A 24,885-nucleotide genomic window follows, 5' to 3' on the forward strand; every position below is an offset into this window, starting at 1 on the left:
CTTACACGGTGGCTCCATATGTCAGTGTTTTTCTAACTGCTTTATGAATATGAACTGATTTCTTCCTCGTAATAACCCTATAAGGAAGCAGCTACCATCCTCATTTTAACAAATAAGGAAGCTGAGGCACAGCAAATCCAGAATGTATATCCAAGACCAGAGAACTGCTAGAGGTGGAGCTGGGATTCAGATCCAGGCTGTCTGGCTACAGAGCCCGCTCAGCACATGCCTCTGAGCTGTGTTAATGGAGGTGTCCCAATGGACACTGGGTCCTGTGTCAGGATGGAGGTGGGTACCTCCTGGCTGGACTGCCCTTTGCCTCGGTCAGTCCCCACATGCTGAGTTATTCCACTGACTCTCCGTGTCCGTGGGGAAGAGGGTCCCAGAGACACAGAGGGGAAGACTGACCTCCAGGAACCCCACTTCTTCTGGGGGTCAGCAAGAGGCCTCACTGTGGGGGTTTTGTTGAAATTTTATTTCCTGGAAAACTCTAAAAACTCCCGTCCCGTCTCCGTTCTAACGCGAAGGTGACATTCTGGGCCTGGCTCACACTGACCGCTGGGAGCACACCCCGGCTGCCCAGCAGCCACGGAGGGGAGGGGCCGAGGGGGCGGACGCACAGGTTTTCCGCATCACCAGGTAGTCCCCGCAGTCGTCCTCTATGGGCAGGAAGATCTCGGGGACCACGATCAGGATGCGGCGCTTGGGGGGTGGGTTGATGGTCCACGTGCACTCGGTGTTGGCTGGGTAATTGCCTGGGTAGTTCGGGGACTCAATGTACCCGGTGAAATCCCCCAGCTCCCCTCCACATCTTCTGTCTGGAAGCGGAAACAGGATGAGTTAGGAAGGCCCAGCCGCCCCTCTGTAACAGCCGCCGCCCAGGCCGGGGCCGGGGAAGGACACCCTCCCAGGATGAGTCTGTCCCCTCGTACCCAGGACCCCGCTGGGAGCCCAACTACACCAGCGCCCCACGCAGAGCCAGCCTTCTGAGTCCCTGGCGCTGCTTTCTCACTAACTGGGAAGCGCTCAAGGTCAGGGGCAGGCATTCATCAAACAAAGGCACAGCGTTAGTGCTCATAGGCCTGGTTCACCGCGTGCAAGTGCCAGGGGAACCGTGACACGGAACTCCCAGGTCTGTCAACACAGGGAGGACAGAGCGTGCGGCTCAGCAGAGGAGAGCTGACCCTTCCCGAGAAAGCTCTGACGAAGACATGGCAGCCGTTTCTTTCTCCTTTCTCTCTGGTAAAGACCATGTTTTATTTTATTTTATTTTTAAAATATATTTTATTGATTTTTTTACAGAGAGGAAGAGAGAGGGATAGAAAGTTAGAAACTCGATGAGAGAGAATCATCAATCAGCTGCCTCCTGCACACTCCCCACTGGGGATGTGCCCGCAACCAAGGTACATGCCCTTGACCGGAATCGAACCTGGAACCCTTCAGTCCACAGACCCACGCTCTATCCACTGAGCCAAACTGGTTTTGGCCATGTTTTATTTTTAAGTGGGAAAGAGAATTCCAATATTCCCCTCAGGCACCAAAGGCAAGCAGCGCGCGCGCACACACACACACACACACACACACACACGCCCTGCCCCCATGTGGACAGGCACTTGCCCAGGTAATCAGGACTAAACGCCTTAGAGAGAGACCTACTTTTACACTGGGTTATGTTTGTGGAGCCATCAAAGTCAGTCGTAGTATTTCCCGGACAAGAGACACAATGATTTTTTCCAAATTCGGGCTGATAGGTCCCCGCCGGGCAACGGATGCATCGGTGAGTGGTGGTGTTGTAGAAATGTCCAGGTGAGCACTGCACTGTGGGGGCAGGGAGAGGGGAGAGAATGAAAAACAAACGAGAGAAAAAAAAAGAAAAAAAAAAAGAGAAAAAAAAGACTCTTTCATCCAGTGCAACACAAATGGTTTCACAGTTAGGTAATAATTTTTTCTCCCAAAGGAAGTAACTTTCTGACTAAGCTGGGGCTACTCAACACTCAAGTCCCTAACTAAGCCAGCTTGGGGGGGACTTGTGACTCCTGTCGCTGAGAAACAAGCAAAGGGAGCAAAGTAGGGTGTCTCCTCAGAGGTTGGGTCCACGCAGAGCCAGGCAGAAGGAGGTACACGTGTGTGAGAGCTGAGGGTGCAGAACTGACACTGGGTATGGAGTTGGATTCCTGCAAGAGGCTGTAGGAGTGGGGCTCAGGGGGGAGTGGGGTGCAAGGTAAGGGTGCTGAGGTATTGGAAGGCTGGGAGGAAGGAGCCGAGGAACCCACGTGCACCGGCTCATCTCTCCCTGCTTGTCTCTATAGTCAGCCCTGTCGGAAGGGGCCCAGGTGGCTGGGGGAGACTGTGTCTAAGGGTCCCATGCTCCCTGCACGTCTGCAGGGGTGAGTGGAGCTGTACCCGCCCTGGGCCGCTGGGACACCACACAGGGCACCTCTGGGCCGAGCTTGACTGGAGCTTTATCAGACTCCCATGGTTCTCAAAAGCAAACATCGGTTCTGGAAAAAGGCAAGCTCCGTCCTCACCTCTGGTTTCACAGTCCTGGAAGGAAGTGGCTCCCAAGTGTTTGGTGGGGAGCCCTCCCCCACAAGAGAAGCAGGAAGTACGGCCGGCTTCGGGCTGGAACGTGCCGAGGGCACAGAGCTGGCAGGGTGCGAAGCCGTCCGCAGAGTATTCGCCAGGTTGGCACAGACCTGGGGGGATCAATGACGCTGGGTGAGCGAGGGCCCCGGTCAGAGACCCTTTCCCGTCTCTCTGCAACGGGATCAGACTTCAGGCAGGCCTGTCGCCGGTGCTGACCTCAGCTCCCACCTCGCTGAGGAGCCCGCCCTGCCCTGCTGCTGGACCCGAGCAGGGGCCTGTGCATGCCTGATGTTTACACTCAGGGCTACACAGCACAGAGCGAAGATGGAGACCAAGGAGCCACGTGTGACGAGCTTCCAAAGGATGGAGCATCTGGGTGTGCTTCAGGCATAGGACTGCCTGGAGCTCAGGCAGCCCCGGCCATGCAGGAGCCCAGAGAGAGGGTTCTCAGGTCAATGTGCTCATTCGACCCAGAAGTACACCCTCACCCAGCTGAGAACACCCCAGTGATAGTTTCACCAATTATATTTACTAAATCTTATCTCCTCACCCTGAGGTGTGTCCTGGTCTCCCTAAACCCAAGCAACCTAGTCCACAGAGACAGAGGGACCCAGTGGTCTTTACTTAAAGCACCTTACTTTATTATTATTATTATTTTAAATTTATGACAAGAAGCACAGTCATAAACAAAAGGATTTCTAAAAGTATATTGTAGGGAGTGGCTATAGGGTTAAGTCTCAGACTGACCTGTTGGCAAAGCCACAAACAAGTCCCAGTTTAGAGGGCACAGCCCTCTTAGCATAATTCAGCTTGACCTTATGACACTCCCTAGATCCTTCCTGGGTAGTTAATAGGCTGTGGGAGGTACAGCAAGTGCTGCCAAAACAAGTAAAACTCACAAGAACATTGTAACCATGGTGACCACTACCTTGTTTACCTCTGACTATAAAATAAAGGCTCAGTTTGCCATCTGGATCTGTTCTGTGGTCTCAGCCAGGCACCGGAAGATCCACCTAGACCCAGCTTATTCTCTTTGTCTGTCTTTTCTTCATCCTTCCCTGGTCCTCGCTCAGGCTTGCCAAACCCTTGGCTGTGCTGACATGGCAAAGTATATGTTCCTTAAGAATTGGCTTGTCATTGGCATGATGCTGTTGTTTCTCATATTCCTAACCATTAGTTTTCATGGTCATCTTTCTACCTCTGAGTTGTAGATATGAGGGCATTTAACAAACACACCCCCGAAGGAGGATCTGGAGTCTGTCAGACCTAGTGTCTGATTCCAAATCCTCTACTTCTTGTCTGTCTGACTTTGAATGAGTCACTTTAACCTCTTAAAACTGTTGTCGTGATACAACCATATGGAAAATTCATGTAATACACTTAGCATGATGCCTGGCACAGGTAAATATTCAATAAATGTTAGCAATTAATATTACTACTCATGTGCTTATTACTATAAATACATCTTAATAAGGTCACATACAAGTGTGAACAGATGCCCCAAGGTGCCTCCTTATCAGCTTTGCTGTTAGTGCTAGATTTTCATGGCAGGTGAAAGTTATGCTAGGAGTAACACTTAACCCGAGGATCTGATTTTTAAGCCAAATAAAGGAGCTGACGTTGAGTTTGGTGCGTTCAGGTGGGAGCTAAGTTGGTTCTGGGAGTCTCTGGAAGGAGAGGCAGGAGCTGCGGGACCCCATGTACCCTTCTGCAAACATCGCCTACCCATCGCCATGTCAGATCACACCTTCCACCCGAGCCCAGTGCCGGTGCCACTGGTCTTTCTTCCATTTAATGAAGAGGAAGATGTTTACCAATAAAATAAATATAATAGAAAAGATGCCTATGAAACCTAAGTGAGCTTGGCTCCAGGGAACATTTTATTCAAAGAGATGATTAAAAACTCTTCACAGAAAATTTTATAAAATAACCAGATGGGTATTTTTAAAAATAAATCAATATGCTATGAATTTGAGACCTAAGCTGAAAAAAGAATGAAAACTACTTTCTCCATTTTAGCACTTTTGATAGTCCCTAGCACTGGGCGATCACTGAGGTCTGGGGGTATATTTATTTACAGTGAATGAAGCATGCAATTGCAATGTTTACACCTTTTTTTTTTTTTTTTTCCTACCAAGGTATTCTATCAGATCTTCATTTGTTTATTCAGCAGAGCATCTGCCAGACTGTGTCAGGCTCTGAGCTACTGGAAAGCCAACAAGGAACTCAACGTGGCCCAGCTGCGGAAGTGCAGTTGCTGTGTCGCCTTCTGTCTGAACAATGACACTGGACTCGGTGGGGTAACAAGGGGCAAGCGAACCCTTACCTCCACACTCAGACACATTCCAAGCATCTGGGGCCTTCAGGGTCCCAGGATTGTCTGGTCTTGGGCATGGCTCACATGTGATCTGACCTTCCTCATTTTGGAAGGTTCCATTCGGACATAAAATGCAGCGTTCTTGTGATCCATCGTAGTAAGTCCCAGCCCTGCAACTGACTAGCCAAAGGGGGAAACAGTCTGGTCAGTGAGGGGACAGAGGCCAAGGAAGGACAACGTGAATGCTGGAGATGAGGGAAAACAGATGCCATTGACCTCAACCCCCTGCCCCCTACGAACCCCTGAACACAGAATGTGCGGTACCTCTGGTTCTCTGTGCACACCCCTCCGTCACTACCTCTGTCACCCACCGTCAGAGGCATTCGCAGGTCCTCTCTCCCTAGGCCATGAGCTCCGGGGCGGGGGTCACAGTGGCCCTAATTATCTTTGAGCACCAGCACCTGCTAATTCTCCCTACTTCACTGGGCTGGCACTAGAAGAAGGATCAAGTTGAGAATCATTCACTGAACATAGACATAGTAATGGAAGCGCGGAGAAGAAGGCGCTTTTAATTCTGGCTGGTGGCTTCCTAGAAGGCCCCCCTGGAGGTGGCCATATTTGTGTTGGGCCTTGAAGGATGAGTAGAATCTCCCCCCAGGTAGGAAGAGGGGCAGGTTGTAAAGATTTCATGCAGGACGCAGGAGAAAGGGAAGAAAAGAAGGCTGGGAATAGGTTGGAAAAGTTCTTGAGTGCCAGGCACCTGGATCTTATTCTGCAGGTAAAGCAGCCATGGAAAGGAGAGGAATACAGCCAGAAGCTCTATTCTGAAAAGCTCACTCTCTGGTGGCTGTGGGGAGTGACCTCCAGGGCTTGCAGATAACTCTTAGGAAGAGCACAGATTGTATTTATAATACAATTGAAATGTTACAAAGAGCAAACCCTTGTCAATATCTCCTGGGAGAATAAACTACAAGGAAATTAATAAACTATGCTTTTAATTATATTTTTGGTGGTGTTTGTTAAATGTGGACTTGTATCTTATTTTAGGACATGAATGTAAAGTTGAGTTACATTCAACTTTTACATTTAGGGGACACTAAATTGAGTTCCCTAATACAATACTCAAACACCATCATCACAACCATTAAAATAACCTTTCTAGTGACGAAGATTTGTTCAGTATTTACAACCTACTAGACTCCATGCCCAAAACTCCACGTCCATTATCTCACTTATTCCTAAAAACATCAGTAAGGAGCTAGGTGCTATTGTCAGCTCCATTTCACAGAAACAAAGATGTGGGGGCCTTCAATAATTTGGCCGCATTCCCACAGCTAGTCTGTGAAATGCACCCAAGGTGAGATCAAGAGCTTTGAATTTAAGAGAGAAAAGGGTCATTTAACAAAAATGCAGCCTGAATAACAATTCAAGATGTTGTCAAGGATTCTCCATGGGGCATTATGGGAAGTTTGACTGGGATAAACACATTGTAATTTATACTTAAGATATCAAGAAATAGAAAACAAAATATCACATGATAAAATTAGCTATTGTACCTCTTGAATGTCTGTCAGGGGGGATATCTGTTTTCATTCTGTCTTACCAATGCAATCCACATATATACTTTTAGGGTTACACATGATGCAGTTCTTTATTACAGTAATAAAAATGTCTTTTCATTCTTCACTCCATAATTTTAAAAAAATGAAGCCTTTAAAAATATCATACTCAGCCAAAAGAAGCCACATTTCAAATATTATTTTTACACTTAAATGCAATCTATCAATAAGGTCTCCTCTAAAGGCTAAGTCTTAATGCTTTTTTAAAATTGTTTGGATTTTCTTTTACAATAGTCACATATCATTTAATTTTATGAATACTTAAAAAATATTAAAAGTGAACCAAAAGCAACAGCCCCCACACTCATTATACTGTTGTTTCTTGGCAGGCAACGGTATACTGAGTAGGCTGCACGGCTCTGTGGCAGACCACGCCTGTCACTCCAGACTTATTCTCTCAATGCAGCCCTCCTGGATAACGGTTTCCATAATGACTCTTGTTTCAGCTCATCCCCCCTGAAAAACTGGGCTGAATTATGTAGTAAGAATGGATGACTTTGGCCGAAACCAGTTTGGCTCAGTGGATAGAGCGTCGGCCTGTGGACTGAAAGATCCCAGGTTCAATTCCGGTCAAGAGCATGTACCTTGGTTGCGGGCACATCCCCAATAGGGGGTGTGCAAGAGGCAGCTGATCGATGTTTCTCTCTCTCAGTGATATTTCTAACTCTCTGTCCCTCTCTCTTCCTCTCTGTGAAAAATCAATAAAATATTTTTTTTTAAAAAGAATGAATGGCCGAAGCTGGTTTGGCTCAGTGGTAGAGCGTCGGTCTGCGGACTGAAAGGTCCCAGGTTCGATTCCGGTCAAGGGCATGTACATTGGTTGCGGGCACATCCCCCTGGTAGGGGGTGTGCAAGAGGCAGCTGGTCGATGTTTCTCTCTCATCGACATTTCTAGCTTCTATCCCTCTCTCTTCCTCTCTGTAAAAAATCAATAAAATATATTTAAAAAATAATAAATAAATAAATAAATAAATAAATAAATAAATAAATAAAAATTAAAAAAGAATGAATGACTTTTTATTTTGTGTCCCGCCTGGCTACCCACCAGACGACCCGAGTGGCCACAGCCGGCCGGTAAAGAAGAGCTTAATCCCTTCACTCCTCTCACAAAACAACGGTCATAAAGATGTGCAGAAGGTAAATGAAACCGAGGCTGCCTGGAACCCCTCGAGCCCAAGCCGTTTCCCTTCGGGAACAGCTGTTTCCACGGCACTCCATTCACCTACAGGGGAAGTGCCCATCTGACGGCAATGTTTGCAACAACCCCACTGATTGTCACTTCCCGTCGGGTCCGCACGGTCTGTTCCCTCCGAGATCCTCTGGCAGAAGACGGACCCCCTCCGGGGCGGACAGCAGTGGCCCTGGTTCTCACTGAGAAGAGGGGCTCTGGCCGCTCTGGGTGTCCAGTTCTCCTTAGAACTATTTAACCCCCCTGCCTGCCCCCGATGCCTTTTCACGCTCACATTCTGAGAAACCTCACAATAGCCCACATCTGCTGCAATTTCTCAGCTGAGCGGAGGCTGAGCAATGCCCTGCGGAAAGAGGGCACCAGCTCTTTTCTCTCCCAGTGAAAGGCTCGCTTCTCAGAAACAAACTCATACTGTCACTCACAGCTTCCATTTTCCTTCCCCGCGAGAAAGACCTACAGAAATAACCCAGGCCAAGCACCTTCCACACTAACTTGTTTCTTTTCAGAAGATAAAAATGAGCTCAACCCTAAAAAGTGATTCCGAAATGGCAGGAAGAGATGCCTAAACAGCTCTTTGCAAATGTGCTTGAAGACCTGCCTGGAGAGACCTCACTCACATGTCAGTTCTCTTCTCCTCGAGCAGCCAGCGTGTTTGGCTGCCCCGGACAAAGGAGTCAATTGCCCCCACAACCCTTCGTGATCACCGCAAAGCTTTTGTGTGTCTTCAGTGACCATTAAAACCCCATCCTCAAATCCCACACAGCTGTTTTCTCCTTGTCTTAAAAAGAAAAACACAAGCAAGCTTTTCTGATGCAAAAGGAGAGAGTCCAGCGGGACCAGGATTAATGGCGACAAAGAGACCCGAAGGCCTGCCCTCTTTTTAACACTACCGCCTTTGAGGGTTTCAGGCTGTGGGCAAACACTATGGTGTCTCTGTGGCGAAGATGGTGAACCTAATAAAAGAGGTCACTCTCTAGCATCTGACTGTTTTCTTAAGCATCACGCCTTGACTTCTGAAGGAAAGCCACAAGCAGCCCACGGGGATTCCCAGGGTGATGAGGGCTGTGCTTTGTCACAGCTCAGGGGCCCGGGTGCTCTAAGCAGTGCTGGGGCCTCAGGATCTGAGTCTGAGCCACTTTTAAAGGAGACTTTCGGGATAACAGGATCAACCCCTGGGGCTTGATTTGTGCTGTCTGTCCAGGTTCCCGTCGTGTGCTCAGGTTTGCAATTTGAAAACATCCTTCAAGTTGGGGCAGAGACATGAGCCCAGCTTCACGCTTCCCTTGCTGGGTTCCCCAGCGCACGGTGGTTCTCTTCATGCCTAATTAACTGGGGCTGAGGTTTCACTTCCTTCAGAGTGCCTCTTTGGCCCTCAATATAAATATTTCCCCGAAGATTTGCCCTTTGCCCTCTTTTTTTCTTAACATTGAAAACTATCCTTGGGATTTCATTTGTTGCTGCTCTGAAAATTCATTTACTCTTTCATTCAATTAAATAGTTACGGAGCACCCATGTCTTTATAGTCAATTAATATTTGACAAAGGAGGTAAGTACATACAATAGGGTAAAGATAGTCTATTCAATAAAGGGTGTTGGAAATATTAGACAGATACTTGCAAAAATAAAAAGAAGCTAGGCCATACAAAAGAATAAATTCAAAATGTGTTAAAGACTTAAATGTTAGACTCAAAACCATAAAAATCCTAGAAGAAAACATAGGCAGTAAAATCTGAGACATTTCTCACAGCAGTATTTTTCTTTTTTTTCTGATACAGCTCCTCGGGCAAAGGAAACAAAAGAAAAAACAAATAGGACTCTATCAATCTAAAAGGCCTTTGCACAGAAAAGGAAACTATCAACAAAATGAAAAGATAACCCACTGAGTAGGAGAACATATTTGCTGATACATCTGATAAGGTGTTCATATCCAAAATTTAGAAAGAACTTGTAAAACTCAACACCAAAAACAAACACTCCAATTAAAAAATAGGCAAAGGACCTGAATAGATACTTCTCCAAAGAGGACATACAGATGGCCACCAGACATATGAAAAAATGTTCGTCACTAAACATCAGAGAGATGTATAATACATCAAAACCACAATTAGATATCAACTCAGAATAGCTATCATTAATAAATCAACAACTGACAAGTGCTGGTGAGGATGTGGTGAAAGGGAACCCCTGTGTACTATGGTGGGAATGCAGGTTGGTACAGCCATTGTGGAAAGCTGTGCTGCGTGACCTCAAAATTAAAAGTGGAACTGCCTTATGACCCAGCAATTCTACTTCTTGGAACTTATTTGAAGAAATCTGAGACATTAATTTGAAGGAATATATGCACCCCTATGTTCACTGCAGTGTCATTAACAATAGCCAAGATTTGAAAGCAACCCAAGTGTCCATTAGCAGATGAATGAATAAAAAAGCTGTGATACATTTATACAATGGGATACTTCTTGGCCATAAAAAAGAAGGAAATTTTACCCTTTGCGACCCCATGGATAGATCTGGGGAACATTATATTAACTGAAGTAAGCCAGTCAGAGAAAGACAGGTACGAGCAAAATAGAGACAGATTCACAAAAAGAGAGAAAGCCTGCTTGACAGCTGTCGGAGGTGAAGGTAGGAGGAAGCTGGGAGGGGTGGTGGAGGAATTGAGCATAAAAAGGGGAAAAAAGAGAAAACATTTATGGACACGGATAACAGTGTGGCAAATGCCAGGAAGAGTGGGGGTGGTTAGGAGAGTATAAGGAGATAAATTGCGATGGATGGAGACTTGACTCAGGATGTTAAACACACAATGCAGTGTACAGAGGATATGTTGTAGAATTGTATACCTGAAACCTGTATAATTTTGTTAACCAGTATCATCCCAATAAATTCAATAACAAGGAGGGAAAAATATCACTAACTGAGCAATGATTATGTGCAGGGCCCTGTGCTAGGAGCTGGAGATGCAGCAGAGAAGACAGACATGGCCCTGCCCTAAGGGGCTCTCATTCTAGTGAAGAATGCAGACAACACATGAGCAAACAAATAAACACATAGTAGAATGCTCACTAGTGGTAAGTGTGATGAATAGAAGAAAACAACAACAACAAACAAACAAATGGGTAGGAGGAGAAGACAAGGGTGGTGGGTATGAGTCTATGTGTTCGCCATTGTGAAAGAGTAGCCAGGAAAGGCCTCTCTGAGCAGAGACCGGAGGGAAATAGACTTGCAAAGGCCTTGCCCAGTAGCAGAAAGGCCAGTGTAGCAGTAACACAGGGAAAGGGGCTGGGTGATAGTAGGAGACACATTTTAAAAAGCAAGCGAGGGCCGTATCACACAGGTTCATGAAAATCATGGTGAAGGCATGGAACTTACTCTAAGAGTGTTGGCAGTTTGCATGGGGGAGTGACACGATCTGACATGTTCTTAAAAGATCTTCTGGCTGTTGCCTGGAGAACAGACTAAAGGCAGGCAAGGGTGAGGAGAGCAATTCAGAGCCTGTCACAGCAGACTGGACAGGAGACGGTGGTTTGGAACCCAGTGGTAATCATGGATGAAAGTAGTTAGATTCAGGATATAATGTGAAGGCGGAGCTGAAGGGATTTGCTAATGGGTTGATGGAGAGCATGACAGAATGAGAGGTTGAGAAGACTCGGAGGTTTTCAACTTGAGCAACTGGATAAACAGAAGTGCCATTTACCGAAATGAAACAGGTTTTATTTGGGAGGGAGGGAGAGGGATACAGTATTTTGTTTAGATACATTGAGCTTGAGATGCTGGTTTGCCATGCAATGTTGATATTAAAAGGCCTGGGTTGTACAGCTGATCTCCAGGGCAGAATACGTCCACATCTATGGATATTAATTTTTGCCTCAAAAAGAATAAGAAAGAAAGCTTTGCCCAACCAGTGAGCTCAGCAGTTGAGCATCGACCCAGGAACCAAGAGTTTGATTCCCAGTCAGGGCACATGCCTGGGTTGCGGGTTCAAGCTCCAGTGTGGGGCAGGCAGGAGGCAGCTAGTCAATGATTCTCTCTCATCATTGATGTTTCTATATCTCTCGCCCTCTCCCTTCCTTTCTGATATCTATAAAAAAAAAAAAATTTTTTTTAAAAGGAAGGAATGTTCACTGGGTTAGGAAATGATGTAAGATTGGACCTCAGTCAGTACACATCTCTGTGAGCCAGAGACACTGGGAGACACATAGTCTTCAAGAACAAAGAGGCATTCCACACTCCTGGGTGGGAGGTACTGACTGATTCACTCCTTTTCAATACAGTGAGAAAAATCACAGTGCAACTATGCTGACTGAATAGATTTCCAGATTATATTATCTAGTTTCAACCAAACTGTCACAAAATAAAAAGCACAAAATAAAAAGTGATTCCTGTAGAAACCAGGGGGAAAGTAGCACCCACGATGTAAGCACAGTGAACGACAGGGAGGGGCCAGGACTGGCACAGCTTCTTCCTAGTGCTCATTCTTCTCTTTTAAATCCTCACCTGAGCTTATGTATTGTTGTTTGTTAATTGATTTTAGCGGGGGTGGGGAGGTGGGGGAAAAAGAGGAAGGAGAGAGAGAGAGAGAGAGAGAGAGAGAGGCATCAGTGGGAGAGAGAAACATTGAACTGTTGTCTCCCATATGCACCCTAACCAGGGATCAAATCCACACCCTAGGTATGTGCCCTGAGCGGCAATCGAATCTGCAACCTTTCGGTGAATGGGATGATACTCCAACCAACTGAGCCACACCAGCCAGGGCCTAACAGTCACTCTTGGTCATCATGATACAGAAACAGTAATGATTTAATCAGATCTGACAAAAGTTGAGCCAACGTACTAGCAATTAACAAAAAGACTGCTTGAAAAAATGGAATTACTGTTAACCATGAACCTTGCCAAATTGTAAATACACTACCTTAAGACGCTAGCCAGCTATTGAAAATTTTTATTTACTTAATGTGTATTTCATACTCTGTCTTTAGAATGGACATAACATATTGGCCAACAGTATAGTGTAATGTATAAATAAGTAAACATTCATAAATTTAAAAATATTTTCCTGTGTGCGTGATTTAAAAAAAAATTCTGGAATAGAGAAATCCCTAATGCAAAACAGAAGCCAGAGCTGGAGAGGGAAGTTTTGGAGTCACCAGCAGGTGGTGTTATTTAAAGCAATGGCGCTGGATCAGGTCTCCTAGGAGAGTGTGGATGGGGGGATAGAGGACTAGGCTCTGGGATAGCTGATAGTGAAAGGTCAGAAATTAGAGAACTGGCATAGAAAATGAAAAAGGGGCAGCCCACGAGGCAGGGAGAGAACCAGAAGTGTGTCTGGAACCCAGGAGAAGAAAGCGTTCCAGAAGGGAATGATGGGCGGTCTCAGTGAGTTTTGGCAACTGGGTTTGGTAATACGAAGGTTGTTAGAAATCTTGGGAAAAGCCATGTTAGTGGTGGGGTTGGAAATGAAAACCAGATTGACTACAGTTGAGGAAAATACGGAAGGAAAGGAAGCAAAGACAGAGAGTTTAGACAACTTCTTCAAGGAGTTTCGCTCAACCCGGGATCGAAGAATCAGAGAGGAGCGTGATGTCCAATGAAGGTGTTTGTTTCTCAGACAGGAGGTAGGTTTGTGTGCTGCTGGGAATGCTCGAGCAGAAAAGGAGGATTCAGAGATGGGGATGGTGGAGTGTGGCTGTCCAGAGGGACAATAGCAGGAGCAACATTCTCGAGAAGGTGAGAGAGGATGGGCCCCAGACCAAGTGGAGGTAGGGGCCTTAGGCAGGAGCATGGGCTGTTCTTCTATTTTAACCAAAGGCAAGTCAGAGCAGAAGGGCTGGTCTGGACATGGCGAGATGAAATTGTTTCCCTAGACTCCCATTCCATCTGGAAGTCTTGTTACAACTTAAATTCAACTTGTCTATAGGGAATGCTTCTCCTCCCTTTCCTGCCCCTCTGGCTTTACCGGTTTTTATAAGTGCATCTCTACCTCCCAGTCACCACGACCCACACTTGGTGTCTCGTGGTGTCCAAACCACAGTTACTGTCCCAGACTTCTCCCTTCCCCGCTCCATCAGAAGCTGCAGCATCCTACAGGGGTGTCCCCTTTGTCCACCCCCGCCTCGTGTCCTGTGATCCTCACCATCTCTTACGCAAGTTACTGCGAAAACCTCCCAGCGGTCTCCCTTGCCTTCTGTTCCTCCCGCCTCGGCTCTGTTACACCGTCGCCTTCACCTTCCCAAAGTGCTTCTTTGATCGCTTTCTCTCAGGCGGAGAGACCTCTTGTCGACTTGACTTCCTGCATTTCTCTCAGTGTCTTCAACTCGAAACTCAGTCTGTAGCCTCCTTTTCTATATCCGAGTTCATTCTTTCTCATGCCCTCTCGAGAGCCCCCCCCTTTTTTTTCCTGCTTTTCCTATAAATCTTTTCTGATTACTTCTTCCCCAGTGATCACATTCATCTATCTATTCAACCCACCCCCAGGCTTTGTCTAAGTGCCTCCTGCATATGAAACGGGGCTGGGTGAGATGAGTGACATATGGGAAGTAAGTGCCAGGATCAGAGGCCAAGTCAGAAATCTCTGAGTTCACCCCAACACTTTTCTCTTCTTTGCCTCCAAGTCAATAATACATCACCAAAGGCTGCTTATAGTTCCTCCTAAACATTTCTCTAATCCACTGCTCCTCTTCTACTCCATCTACGGCCTTCATGATCTCAATATTGCTTATCAGAAGCATTCAAAAGCTCCCAAACTGGTTTTTCAGACTCTGGTCCTGACCCCCAATCCAGCCAGAGAAATTTTTTTAGAATACAGATATGACCTGGAAACTGCCTGGCTAAATCCTCTGATGGCATCTTGCCACCTAGAGAGACAGTTAAGGCTCCTTATTAACATACTAGAGGCCCAGTGCATGAAATTAGTGGATGGGGGGTTGTCCCTCAGCCTAGCCTGCACCTTCTCACAATACAGAACCCCTCCAGGAATGTCCAACTTGCAATTTGGGACCACTGGCTCCTAACCACTGGCCTGACTGTCTGATCACCCCTAATCATTCTGCCTGCCTGCCTCATCGCCCCTAACCACCTGTGCCTGCCTGCCTGCCTCATCGCCCCTAACCACTCTGCCTGCCTGCCTGCCTCATCGCCCCTAACCACCTGTGCCTGCCTGTCTCATCGCCCCTAACCACTCTGCCTGCCTGCCTGTCTCATCGCCCCTAACCACTCTGCCTGCCTGCCTGCCTCATCGCCCCTAACCACTCTGCCTGCCTGCCTGCCTCATCGCCCCTAACCACTCTGCCTGCCTGCCTGCCTCATCGCCCCTAACCACTCTGCCTGCCTGCCTGCCTCATCGCCCCTAACCACTCTGCCTGCCTGCCTGCCTCATCGCCCCTAACCACTCTGCCTGCCTGCCTGCCTCATCGCCCCTAACCACTCTGCCTGCCTGCCTGCCTCATCGCCCCTAACCACCTGTGCCTGCCTGTCTCATCGCCCCTAACCACTCTGCCTGCCTGCCTGTCTCATCGCCCCTAACCACTCTGCCTGCCTGCCTGCCTCATCGCCCCTAACCACTCTGCCTGCCTGCCTGCCTCATCGCCCCTAACCACTCTGCCTGCCTGCCTGCCTCATCGCCCCTAACCACTCTGCCTGCCTGCCTGCCTCATCGCCCCTAACCACTCTGCCTGCCTGCCTGCCTCATCGCCCCTAACCACTCTGCCTGCCTGCCTGCCTCATCGCCCCTAACCACTCTGCCTGCCTGCCTGCCTCATCGCCCCTAACCACTCTGCCTGCCTGCCTGCCTCATCGCCCCTAACCACTCTGCCTGCCTGCCTGTCTCATCGCCCCTAACCACTCTGCCTGCCTGCCTGCCTCATCGCCCCTAACCACTCTGCCTGCCTGCCTGCCTCATCGCCCCTAACCACTCTGCCTGCCTGCCTGTCTCATCGCCCCTAACCACTCTGCCTGCCTGCCTCATCGCCCCTAACCACTCTGCCTGCCTGCCTGCCTCATCGCCCCTAACCACTCTGCCTGCCTGCCTGCCTCATCGCCCCTAACCACTCTGCCTGCCTGCCTCATCGCCCCTAACCACTCTGCCTGCCTGCCTGCCTCATCGCCCCTAACCACCTGTGCCTGCCTGTCTCATCGCCCCTAACCACTCTGCCTGCCTGCCTGTCTCATCGCCCCTAACCACTCTGCCTGCCTGCCTGCCTCATCGCCCCTAACCACTCTGCCTGCCTGCCTGCCTCATCGCCCCTAACCACTCTGCCTGCCTGCCTGCCTCATCGCCCCTAACCACTCTGCCTGCCTGCCTGCCTCATCGCCCCTAACCACTCTGCCTGCCTGCCTCATCGCCCCTAACCACTCTGCCTGCCTGCCTGCCTCATCGCCCCTAACCACCTGTGCCTGCCTGTCTCATCGCCCCTAACCACTCTGCCTGCCTGCCTGCCTCATCGCCCCTAACCACTCTGCCTGCCTGCCTGCCTCATCGCCCCTAACCACTCTGCCTGCCTGCCTCATCGCCCCTAACCACTCTGCCTGCCTGCCTGCCTCATCGCCCCTAACCACCTGTGCCTGCCTGCCTCATCGCCCCTAACCACTCTGCCTGCCTGCCTGCCTCATCGCCCCTAACCACTCTGCCTGCCTGCCTGCCTCATCGCCCCTAACCACTCTGCCTGCCTGCCTGTCTCATCGCCCCTAACCACTCTGCCTGCCTGCCTGCCTCATCGCCCCTAACCACCTGTGCCTGCCTGCCTGCCTCATCGCCCCTAACCACTCTGCCTGCCTGCCTGCCTCATCGCCCCTAACCACTCTGCCTGCCTGCGTCATCGCCCCTAACCACTCTGCCTGCCTGCCTGCCTCATCGCCCCTAACCACTCTGCCTGCCTGCCTGCCTCATCGCCCCTAACCACTCTGCCTGCCTGCCTGCCTCATCGCCCCTAACCACTCTGCCTGCCTGCCTGCCTCATCGCCCCTAACCACTCTGCCTGCCTGCCTGCCTCATCGCCCCTAACCACTCTGCCTGCCTGCCTGCCTCATCGCCCCTAACCACTCTGCCTGCCTGCCTGCCTCATCGCCCCTAACCACTCTGCCTGCCTGCCTCATCGCCCCTAACCACTCTGCCTGCCTGCCTGCCTCATCGCCCCTAACCACTCTGCCTGCCTGCCTGCCTCATCGCCCCTAACCACTCTGCCTGCCTGCCTGCCTCATCGCCCCTAACCACCTGTGCCTGCCTGCCTGCCTCATCGCCCCTAACCACTCTGCCTGCCTGCCTACCTCATCGCCCCTAACCACTCTGCCTGCCTGCCTGCCTCATCGCCCCTAACCACTCTGCCTGCCTGCCTGCCTCATCGCCCCTAACCACTCTGCCTGCCTGCCTGCCTCATCGCCCCTAACCACTCTGCCTGCCTGCCTGCCTCATCGCCCCTAACCACTCTGCCTGCCTGCCTGCCTCATCGCCCCTAACCACTCTGCCTGCCTGCCTGCCTCATCGCCCCTAACCACTCTGCCTGCCTGCCTGCCTCATCGCCCCTAACCACTCTGCCTGCCTGCCTCATCGCCCCTAACCACTCTGCCTGCCTGCCTGCCTGCCTCATCGCCCCTAACCACTCTGCCTGCCTGCCTGCCTCATCGCCCCTAACCACTCTGCCTGCCTGCCTGCCTCATCGCCCCTAACCACTCTGCCTGCCTGCCTGCCTCATCGCCCCTAACCACTCTGCCTGCCTGCCTCATCGCCCCTAACCACTCTGCCTGCCTGCCTGCCTGCCTCATCGCCCCTAACCACTCTGCCTGCCTGCCTGCCTCATCGCCCCTAACCACTCTGCCTGCCTGCCTGCCTCATCGCCCCTAACCACCTGTGCCTGCCTGCCTGCCTCATCGCCCCTAACCACTCTGCCTGCCTGCCTGCCTCATCGCCCCTAACCACTCTGCCTGCCTGCGTCATCGCCCCTAACCACTCTGCCTGCCTCATCGCCCCTAACCACTCTGCCTGCCTGCCTGCCTCATCGCCCCTAACCACTCTGCCTGCCTGCCTGCCTCATCGCCCCTAACCACTCTGCCTGCCTGCCTGCCTCATCGCCCCTAACCACTCTGCCTGCCTGTCTGCCTCATCGCCCCTAACCACTCTGCCTGCCTGCCTGTCTCATCGCCCCTAACCACTCTGCCTGCCTGCCTGCCTCATCGCCCCTAACCACTCTGCCTGCCTGCCTCATCGCCCCTAACCACTCTGCCTGCCTGCCTGCCTCATCGCCCCTAACCACTCTGCCTGCCTGCCTGCCTCATCGCCCCTAACCACTCTGCCTGCCTGCCTCATCGCCCCTAACCACTCTGCCTGCCTGCCTGCCTCATTGCCCCTAACCACCTGTGCCTGCCTGCCTGCCTCATCGCCCCTAACCACTCTGCCTGCCTGCCTGCCTCATCGCCCCTAACCACCTGTGCCTGCCTGCCTGCCTCATCGCCCCTAACCACTCTGCCTGCCTGCCTGCCTCATCGCCCCTAACCACTCTGCCTGCCTGCCTGCCTCATCGCCCCTAACCACCTGTGCCTGCCTGCCTGCCTCATCGCCCCTAACCACTCTGCCTGCCTGCCTGCCTCATCGCCCCTAACCACTCTGCCTGCCTGCCTGCCTCATCGCCCCTAACCACCTGTGCCTGCCTGCCTGCCTCATCGCCCCTAACCACTCTGCCTGCCTGCCTGCCTCATCGCCCCTAACCACTCTGCCTGCCTGCCTCATCGCCCCTAACCACTCTGCCTGCCTGCCTGCCTCATCGCCCCTAACCACTCTGCCTGCCTGCCTGCCTCATCGCCCCTAACCACCTGTGCCTGCCTGCCTGCCTCATCGCCCCTAACCACTCTGCCTGCCTGCCTCATCGCCCCTAACCACCTGTGCCTCGGCCCCACTGCTGTGGCTTCACCTGGAAGGAGGTCCGGAATGATGTCATGAAGGTTGTTCGGATGTCTGGTCTAATTTGCATATCATGCTTTTATTATTATAGATTCAAGGTCTCTCATGACTTGTCATGCTTTCTGCTCAAGCCTTGTTGCCCCCCACACCCTACTCTGCACTCAGGCTTAGTGGCCCTGAAACACCAGAACTCCCCCGTGCACATCTTCATGGTTCTCACTCCCTGAGGCTATTCCTCTGCTTCAATGCTCCTCTCCCCTTAAGGGTCATACACACATTCTTCAAAACTCAGTTCAGGCTTCCTCTCTTTGGAAAGGCTTTTGGACTATCCCCTGGGAGGGCTAAGTGTGACCTGAGGGATGGCGTCATATTTATCCAGACCTCCTCAGCACCCACCACAGAGCTGGCCCATGGAGGACTCTCCGTATGGGTGCCGTGTGAGTGAGACAATCCCAGGGCACAGGCTGATCCAGGAGAGGTGAGTTTTTAAAGTGAGAGAGTTGGGACATAGGCTCTTGAGTCAGATTTGGTTTTGAATCCTGGTTCTGCCACGTACTCACTGGGTGACATTGGGGAAATGGATTGCCTCCCTCTGCTTTTGTTTCTGTGTCTGTAAAAAGAGCATGGTTCTTCTTCCCACGTAGGTCATCCCTCAAATATCACCTGTTCTGAGAGCCTTCCCTGAGTACCCCGTGGAGAGTCACCCTTATTTCCTCTGTTCCTCTCTGTTTTATTATCTTTAGAGCACTTACAACTTTGGAAACCATCTTTCTTCTTTACTTTTTATTGTCCTTCCCTCTCTGTTGGATTGTAACCTTCATAAAAGCAGGCCCCTCACCCATTATATTCTCATGCTTTATCCCAAGTTCACAGAGTGGCACAGAATGGTATTGCAATAAATACTGATTGGATTCATTTTCCTCAACTGCTGCAGAGGAAAGCTACAGCTGTTAAAAGCAGAATTAAACGTTCCTGGTCTCTCAAGAACCCAGGCACTAAAATATTTCCCCGCTTCTCAGTTGCCTAGATTGTGTCTTTTTAAAATCTCAACAAGTTTTAAGAATACTCAAATATATAGAAAAATATGTAGAGTAGCAAGCATATTAGTATTTCTTTTTTAAAAATGTTTTTATTGATATTTAGTGAGAAAGGAAGAGAGTGGGAGAGAGAAATAAAAACATCCATGTGAGTGGAACATCTATCAGCTGCCTCCTGCACACCCCCCACTGGGATTAAGCCTAAAACCCTGACATGTGCCCTGACTCAGATTCAAACCAGCAACCTCTTGGTGCATGGGAGAACAACCCCACCAACTGAACCACACAGGCCAGACCACAAGTATATTTCTTTAAAAAAAAAAAAAAAAAAAAAAAAAAAAAAAAAAAAACATATATTTTATTGATTTTTTACAGAGAGCAAGGGAGAGAGATAGTTAGAAACATGGATGAGAGAGAAACATCTATCAGCTGCCTCCTGCACGCCCCCTACTGCATGCCCGCAACCAAAGTATGTGCCCTTGACTGGAATCGAACCTGGAACCTTTCAGTCCATAGGCTGATGCTCTATCCACTGAGCCAAATTGGTTTCAACCACAAGTATATTTCTTAATTTTTTTAAATGAAAGGATAAATAGCTCTGAACAAAAAAAAACAGCTAGAAATCCATGTCATCATTAATTCTTCTTGGCTATTAAGGACTTTATGAATTATTATGGCACTTAAGGAATTTGTTCTTTGGAGAATATAACTGCTGTCTCTTTTTCCCCCATCTTGCTAATTGATCACAGATGGTACAAAGGTCACCTGCAGAACAGGCTGTCCCCAAAGTCCTGGAATGCCAAATTAATGAGACTTTGCTCTATAAAAATGACTATAAGAAAGTATTTAATTGGTCAGAAGTGACTGTTCTTTGATGTAATTTGGGACTTTAAATTTTATTTTTTAAGTGTTATTAGAAAAATAATTCTGTGGAAAAATAGGCAAAAAATATGGATATTTTCAGAACTAGAAATCCAAATGGTCACAGATATATGACAGCATGCTCAGTCTTACAAATGATCGAGGAAAAACAAGCTAAAATGACTTCATCATTTTAGCTTATCAGATCTGCAAAAATTAAAAAGATCAGTTATAACTGACCCATGTTAGCAATGATGTGAGGCAATAAGAACTAAATTACAATGTTGGAGGGAATATATATTAGTATGATATTTTTGGAGAGCAATTTGGCAGTATCTATTAAAGTTTTAAGTATGCATTTCCTTTGAATCAGCAATTGCACTTCTAAAAGTCTATCCTTCAGAAGTATTGGCCATGTGCACAAAAAAGAATATTCACTGCAGCATTGTTTGCAATTAAAAAATATGAATAATTAAAACATCTGCCAACAGAGTGGCTATTTGATATGGTTAATAAATACTGGTATTTTTAAAAAGGATTAGAAGGCTTTAAAAGAAGTAAGTTAGCCTGGCCGGTGTGGCTCAGTTGGTTGAAGCATTCTCCTTGCATGAAAGAGTTGTGGGTTCAATTCCCAGTCAAGGCACATATGCAGGTTGCATTCAATCCCCATTTGGGAAGCATACAAGAGGCAACCAATCAATGTTTCTCTCTCCCTCTCCCTTCCTTTCTCTCTAAAATCAGTAGAAACATATCCTCAGGTAAGAAGAGCGAGAGCGAGAGCGAGGGCGAGAGCGAGAGAGAGAGAGAGAGAGAGAGAGAGAGAGAAGAAAGAAAAAGAAAGAAAGAAGTTAGCTCTTCTATTAGCATGGAAAGATATAGTGATCTACTCTAGTTAAAAACAGCACAAAACACTATTCAAATTATACTAATACATTTTTAAAAAATTTTTTCACACATACATCTATATCCTATTTTTAACAAAGCAGCCAAAGTTGTCCTTTAAGACTTAAGTCAGAACTCTGTCATTCCTCTGCTCAACACCCTTCATTGGCTTCACTTCTCAGGTTCAAAGTCCCTGGTCCTCACCACCATTTCCACTCCCCAGGTGACCTGCTCTTCTTCCTTCTCTTCTCCCTCAGCCCTCATCAAGCTGGCCTTCTTTCAAATGCCAGGATTTCTGTATTTGCTAGTGCCTTTGCTTGGGACTTCTAGATATCCCCATGGCTTGCTTCCTCTGTCCTTCACATCTCTGCCCAAATGACATTTTATAAGACTATAGTCTACATTTTGGAAAGTATGCACCTCCTTACTCCTCCCCCATGCCCTGGCTCTATTACAGTTCACTACTTCCTGTTCTTCATACCCTTTCCACCATCTTCTACATAAAAAAAGAACTATCTTAAGCTTGTCTCTATGGTATGTACAATCTTTAGTTCAGAAAATACCAATAATCCTGGTGCTTACAAAGTTCTAATACCATCAAATAGACCAGAATTGAGACGGACAGATACACACATACACACACACACACACACACACACACACACACTGTGACTTGCTTGTGCCATGAATCTACTGGATAAAAAGCCTTTCTAATCACACACCCAATAGCCCTTTGCACCAACTTCCTTCCTCCAGCAGGAGGAAGAATTTTCCCTAGTAATTCTTTGTGCTGTTTCCTCTAAATCTTCACCATTGCTGCCCACAGGGTGAACCTGGTTTGGTCCCATGTGGGCTACAAAACCCTTCCATTGCTAGAGGGAGCTCTTGAGACAAGATACATTGCCTCCCTGAGCAATGAATCCAACCTAACTTAGCATGACCAGCATCTCAGGACACATGCACACACCTACACCAGCTGCATACATCCCATGCCGAGTGACTTTCATAAGCTGTCGTGGCCATGAGGCCTCTGTTTAAGCAACTCCTGATCCTCATGCTGAGCCTTACACCCCAGAAGCACACACTTAGTAGTGTTGGTAATACTCTCACTGGGAGCTGGTCCACAGGCCCTGACTCTAGTTTTCCCTACATTGTTAACTGGCCACAAAGGCCCTGGCGAGCCACCAGGCCTCTCCCTAACAGGTGGCCAATGGAGAAATGAGGGAGGATTTTGCTCCGAGGGGCCAGGAGGAGGCCCAGCCTGACCATCCCTGAACGTTTCTGAAACTCATCCTGGAAAGTAAGGCAGCAACAGCCAACTCTCATCACCATTTTGGTACAGAAACTGGAACTTTCGAATTTCAGATGAGAGCAAGCCAACCAGCTGTGTTATGTTTACTTTTTTCTTTTTTTCCTTCTTTTTAAGAGAGTCAGCTGGAATAAAAGTCAAGACTATTTGAGAACCAGCCACTGGTGGACAGTTACACTTGATTTTATACATGATATTTACTACGTTTTGGTAAAGCAACAGAAGTGGGCTGTGGGGCTGTTGCTGACAATTCTCCTGAATGAGTATACCTGGGAGTTCAGCTTTGCTTCCTCAGAGACACGGATGTATTACTCCTCAGCTCAAGCTCCGTTTCTAGAGACTTGTGATTCTAATGACACTTCCGACAGGACATCAGTTTATTCTGGAAGGGTCTGGCTTCGCGGTCGGCCCATCCTTGTGATCTTGAGCAAGAGAACTTAACCCTCTGAGCTCCACCCTCTGTAGCTCTTAGGTGAAGGCCATACCTACCCGGTAAGATATCTAATAGGATCCAATAAGATAATGCAGCACAGTGCTTAGACACAGGGTTGTACCTGGGCCAGGTCAGAACTCAATGCATCAGCACCATAAATCGTTATGTAGAATGAGGCTCCCAATGTTCTTCATCTAAGGCTTTTCAGCTAGAATCTCCCACAATTGCCCAGCACAGTTTCTCGAAACAAACAGATCTCAAGACCAGCCACTCGAGAACCTCTTGCCCAGGTCCGTCTTGCCTGGAACGTCATCAGAGGAACAGAACTGATGCTGCACAAACGCCGGATCTCAAGTTTAATTCACACTCACACATACCTACATCCATGAGGCTGACACTACGAGGAACCTTGGGCTGCAGCTCAGGGATCTCACGAGGCAGCCTTGCCTCTGCACAAAACTGTGAGCAGGAGATGGTGCGCTGCCACCACCAGCCGAGCCAGAGGCGGGAGGGGAGCTGTGACAGGGGAGTGTACAGAAGGCTCCTGGTGCCTTATCCCTGCAGTTCTGCCCCAGCGGGGAGACCACAGTCATCTAAAGACCACTGTCCCTCAGACCCTAACAGGGAAAAGCTCCCTCTTCTCATCATCCCTGCCTCTTCCCTTCTGTCCCTCCATTCAGCAAACATCTCCTAAGTGCCACCACCAGCCAGGCACGAAGCCAGGTGCTGGGGAGCTCCCGGTCCAGCACACACACCAGACACCACCACCATGTAGTTCCCAAAGGAGGGGACAGCCAGGGTGTTCTCTGGAGTGAGCCCAGACAGGGAAAGAGGGGGCCAGACGTGTGGTACCTCAGTGTTTGTGGAGCTGTGAGCAGCTCTGCTTAAAGAATGTGCTGGCCAACGGGCCACTCACCACATTGGTTTCCGATGTGGCTCTGGCCCGCTCCGCAGGCCTCTGCCCGGCGTTCAGACGCTCGGGGGGACTTCCTAGCCACCTCGAGGTCCGTGCCGGAGAGCTGGAGGTGGAACTGCTCCCTGTGGGCAGCCTTCCGGAGTGTGCGGATGGCCTTCCGGAGCCTCTTCTCTGTGTGCTTCACGACGCAGCTCAGATCACAAGCAGCTGCAGGAACGAGAGGACAGCGGTGTGTGTGGGGGAGGGCCAGCGGGGGGGGGCTGCCGGCTGCAGCCAAGAGGATGAGCAGGGCCCCCCAGTCCCCTGTGGTCAGAGTGGGGAGACCTGGACTGGGCACCTAGCAGGCTGGGCAGCATTCGGTACCAACGGAAATTTGTTGACCAAAATGGTAGCTTTGGGTTTTCATGAAGCAGATAAATCTAACAGGTTTCAAACCAATTCGGTTTAGTCTGGGGGTGGGGGGAAAAACAGGAGATACTTCAGTGGTGGCGCTACATCCCCCACCCAGGAAGAATGGAAAGTGAAAGGCAAAGGAACAAGGAGCAAGCTGTGAGAGGCCTGGCACCGTGGCCTGCTTTCAAACCAACCTGTCACCTCCTTTTGGTTAGTTTCAAGCCCAAACTCAACAGTGACAAACACTTCCTGAGCGGCGCTGGGTCGGCCCGGGGCGCCAGGCACTCGCTTGTGGGAGCCGCACGTGAGGTGTGCGTAGCGGAAGCTCTCTTTTACTGAGCTGTGCTTCTCTGCATGAAGAAACAAAACCATCAGGAGCCAAATGCCGAACATTCGCGAGAGCTCAGTAAACATTTCATTAAAACCACTCTCGGGGGACCCAGTGATTAGCTCCAGAT

The 24,885-nt window shown here is 49.2% G+C and overlaps 1 protein-coding gene across 3 annotated transcripts in view; it reads right to left on the reverse strand.

Annotated features, from left to right (window-relative positions):
* The window catches only part of SCUBE2 (signal peptide, CUB domain and EGF like domain containing 2), a 65,640-nt gene that overhangs the window by 6,433 nt on the left and 34,322 nt on the right, over positions 1-24,885 (reverse strand). For 2 of the 3 annotated variants that reach the window (XM_084893477.1, XM_084893476.1), the window contains exons 15-20: positions 24,622-24,777; positions 24,035-24,241; positions 4,913-5,083; positions 2,529-2,696; positions 1,657-1,818; positions 621-818 (exon numbers count right to left, since the gene is read on the reverse strand). In XM_084893477.1, coding sequence (XP_084749603.1) covers positions 621-818; positions 1,657-1,818; positions 2,529-2,696; positions 4,913-5,083; positions 24,035-24,241; positions 24,622-24,777 — 1,062 coding nt within the window. The remainder of the gene's footprint in view (positions 1-620; positions 819-1,656; positions 1,819-2,528; positions 2,697-4,912; positions 5,084-24,034; positions 24,242-24,621; positions 24,778-24,885) is intronic. The other variant, XM_084893478.1, reaches the window with a different exon arrangement.

Source organism: Pipistrellus hanaki, assembly GCF_964339955.1.
Source record: "Pipistrellus hanaki genome assembly, chromosome: 9".
Lineage (NCBI taxonomy): Eukaryota > Metazoa > Chordata > Mammalia > Chiroptera > Vespertilionidae > Pipistrellus > Pipistrellus hanaki.